Genomic DNA, 3056 nt, shown 5'->3' with positions numbered 1-3056 from the left:
GATGACAATAAGGACGAGGAGCACAGAATGACAACAATGATGATGATGGTAATTGCAGTGGTGGTGATCGCTATGGTGATGGTGGTGGTGGTGGTGGTGGTGGTGGTGATGATGGTGGGGGCTGATCGCCATGATGGTGGTGTTGGCGGTGATGACAATAGTCAATATGATGATGTTGATGGTTGTGGTGGTGGTGGTGGTGGTGATATTGTTGGCATTGGTGATAATGATGGTGATGGTGGTGGTGGTGGTGGTGACGATGATGATGATGATGACCATGATGATGATGGTACTTTATATTGATATTAAAAATCAAACAATTGTGTCGTCCCCTTTAATTTATTTTTTCTCTTTCTTTCACTCTGTCTCTCCCCACCTCTCTCTCTCTCTCTCTCTCCCTTTCTACCCTACTCCCAGGACTCAGCCGCACCCAGATGTTCATCATTGTCACCTGCTCGTCAGTAATAGGTTTGTTCTTCCTGGTAGCAGCAATCATAAGAATCAGGTAAATACGCCTAATTGAGATATAGTTGTTGCAAATGATGTTGTTATTGTGGCTATTGTTGTTGTCATTATTGCAGTTGTTGTTGTTGTTGTTGTTGTTGTTGCTGGTGCTGTAGTGTTCTTGTGGTTACATTCGAGTTCCACTAATACAGCACCCTTGAAACTTGAGTACTGCTTGAGTAACACTTGGTAGATTGAAAATCAATCTTAAAAAAATTATTTGGTTTTTTGGGGCGGGGTTTTCACGAGGTCCCCAAATATGTAACTGTATCATTTAGCAATATCTGCTGCCTTCTTTTTGTCAGAAAAATTGGGTTTATGAATGTCATGCTCTAAATTTTAAAGTTTCTAAACTAACCATCTACAAACTCACAACTTTCCATAATACTCTTATCTTCATGTAATTGCTTGATATTTTCAATAACCATTGAAGCTGAAATTGACATACTCTCAGATAACTTTGCACTAATCCAAATAAACCCCCAGCATCTCATTCTGAAAGTTTTTTTTTTTTTTTTTTTTTTTTTTTTTGACACACATCAACATTTTACTTGTCTTTGAATCAGTTATAAATTTTATAAACTTGTATTTTGGTTTCACAATGTCATAAATTGTCAAAGGACCTATATTATGTTCACACGTGATACCAATACAATTCTCACCACTTTTCAAACATTGTTTAATTTCAATTCCAAATACTAAGTGAAAGTTACATTCTTTCTTTTCATACTTTTACTAAATTAGTTCGGATAAAGATCTTTCCTGGGTAATATAGACTCTTAGCATCAATCTTCTGGTTTCCATGGTGCATAAATTTCTTCCCCCCGGATGGGACACCAGTCTATTGCAGGAAATACTTATTTTTGTCAACTGAGTACTCTGGCAATGTGAAATGAAGTGTTTTGCTCAAGAACACGATGTGTCATCCAGTCCAGGAATTGAAACCACAATCTTACACTCACGAGTCCACACACCCTTACCACTAAGTTACACACCTTCACACTAAATTAGTTACTTTTATAACAATTGGAGAACATTTTCACTAATAGAGGGTATGTATATAAGTAGATAAAGAGAGACATGAGCGATTTAACCATTTAGTATTCAAATTCCTGTGTCGAATGTAAAGCTTATTTATTCACATTGATTTGAATTAATCATGCATTATCTTGTAGCTTTGACATTTTAATGTGATTGTTTATTTTTAGAGTAACAGTGTAGAGTAAGTGTGAGGGGTCAGATCTGGCCAGTTTGAAGATAAAACAGGTAGATTATTTTGAGTGGATATGGGCTGTTTAAATGCTAAAGGGTTAAGCACTGGCCACTGTCCTTTTGAAATTCCTCATAAACAATAATGGGGGGACATCAGTGGCCTGTAATCATACTTTGGAAGAAAAATTGGTGAAGCACAACAAAAGAAGCAATCATTTGAATCTGCTAAATTACTGGATACTGGATTGATGGAACTTAACTGTTGTTGCTATTGTTGTAATTGTTATTATTGCTGGTGTTTTTATTGTTGTTGCTGGGTTTTTTTTTGTTGTTTGGTACACTTGCTGTTGTTTTCGCTGTTGTTATTGCTTTTGTCTTCTTGTGTTCATGCTGTTGCTCTTGTTGTTATAGCTGTGCGTTGTTGTTTAGCCCCTTAGGCCAACACTGAGCAAGCAGACATATGAAAAAAGTCATTCCAGCCTTGACCATCTCGACTTTTTAGAGATATGTTGTGCTACACAATCTAGTATATCTTGTCCTTAAATAAGATGATAGCTTTTGATTCGAAGGGGATTTGTCTGCTTTTTCTATCAATCTAACTCAGTGTCCAGTGCTACTGATATTATTTAAGATGAATTAAAGATTTTCCCCATTCATACAAGGCCCCACATTTGTAACAAAATAGTGTAATTGCTTTGATCAAATATCAATTCCCAAATATGTCTAGCATATATTTTGTCAGTGTCACACCAACAGCAGAAAAAAATAAACCAGATTCCACCATCAGAGCTTGAACTCAGATCATACAAGACACAGGTCTAGATAAAATATCACAGCATTTTACTGTTTCTGACAACTCCAAAATCTCATCCACCTTCTGAGTTCAAATTCTGCCAAGGTCAACTTTGCCTTTCATCCTTTCAAAGTCGATAAAATAAGTACCAGTTGACTACTGGGGTTGATGTTATTGATTTACCCACTTCCCCAAAATTACTGGCCTTGTGCCAAAATTTGAAATCATTAGTACCATTATTATTATTATTATTATTATTATTATTATTATTATCATTATTATTAAAGTGGCAGGCTAGCAGAACCGTTAGCATGCCGGGCGAAATGCTAAGAAGTATTTCATTTGCCATTATGTTCTGAGTTCAAATTGTGCCGCGGTCGACTTTGCCTTTTATCCCTTCAGGGTTGATAAAATTAGTACCAGTTACATACTGGGGTTGATGAAATCGACTAGTTCCCCGCCCCCAAATTTCAGGCCCTGTGCCTATAGTAGAAAGGATCATTATTATCACTATTAAGAAGGCGGTGGCAAAATGGTTAGCATGCTG

The 3056-nt window shown here is 36.7% G+C and overlaps 1 protein-coding gene across 2 annotated transcripts in view; it reads left to right on the top strand.

Moving 5' to 3' along the window:
* Positions 1–3056, top strand: part of LOC106874489 (uncharacterized) — a 384280-nt gene that overhangs the window by 356268 nt on the left and 24956 nt on the right. For both annotated transcript variants that reach the window (XM_014922234.2, XM_014922232.2), the window contains one exon: positions 418–505. In XM_014922234.2, the coding sequence (XP_014777720.1) occupies positions 418–505 (88 nt within the window). The remainder of the gene's footprint in view (positions 1–417; positions 506–3056) is intronic.

The sequence above is a fragment of the Octopus bimaculoides genome, chromosome 12 (assembly GCF_001194135.2).
Source record: "Octopus bimaculoides isolate UCB-OBI-ISO-001 chromosome 12, ASM119413v2, whole genome shotgun sequence".
Taxonomy (NCBI): domain Eukaryota; kingdom Metazoa; phylum Mollusca; class Cephalopoda; order Octopoda; family Octopodidae; genus Octopus; species Octopus bimaculoides.
The sequence above is the reverse complement of the archived record's forward strand: the minus strand, read 5'-3'. Positions and strand labels throughout refer to the sequence as shown.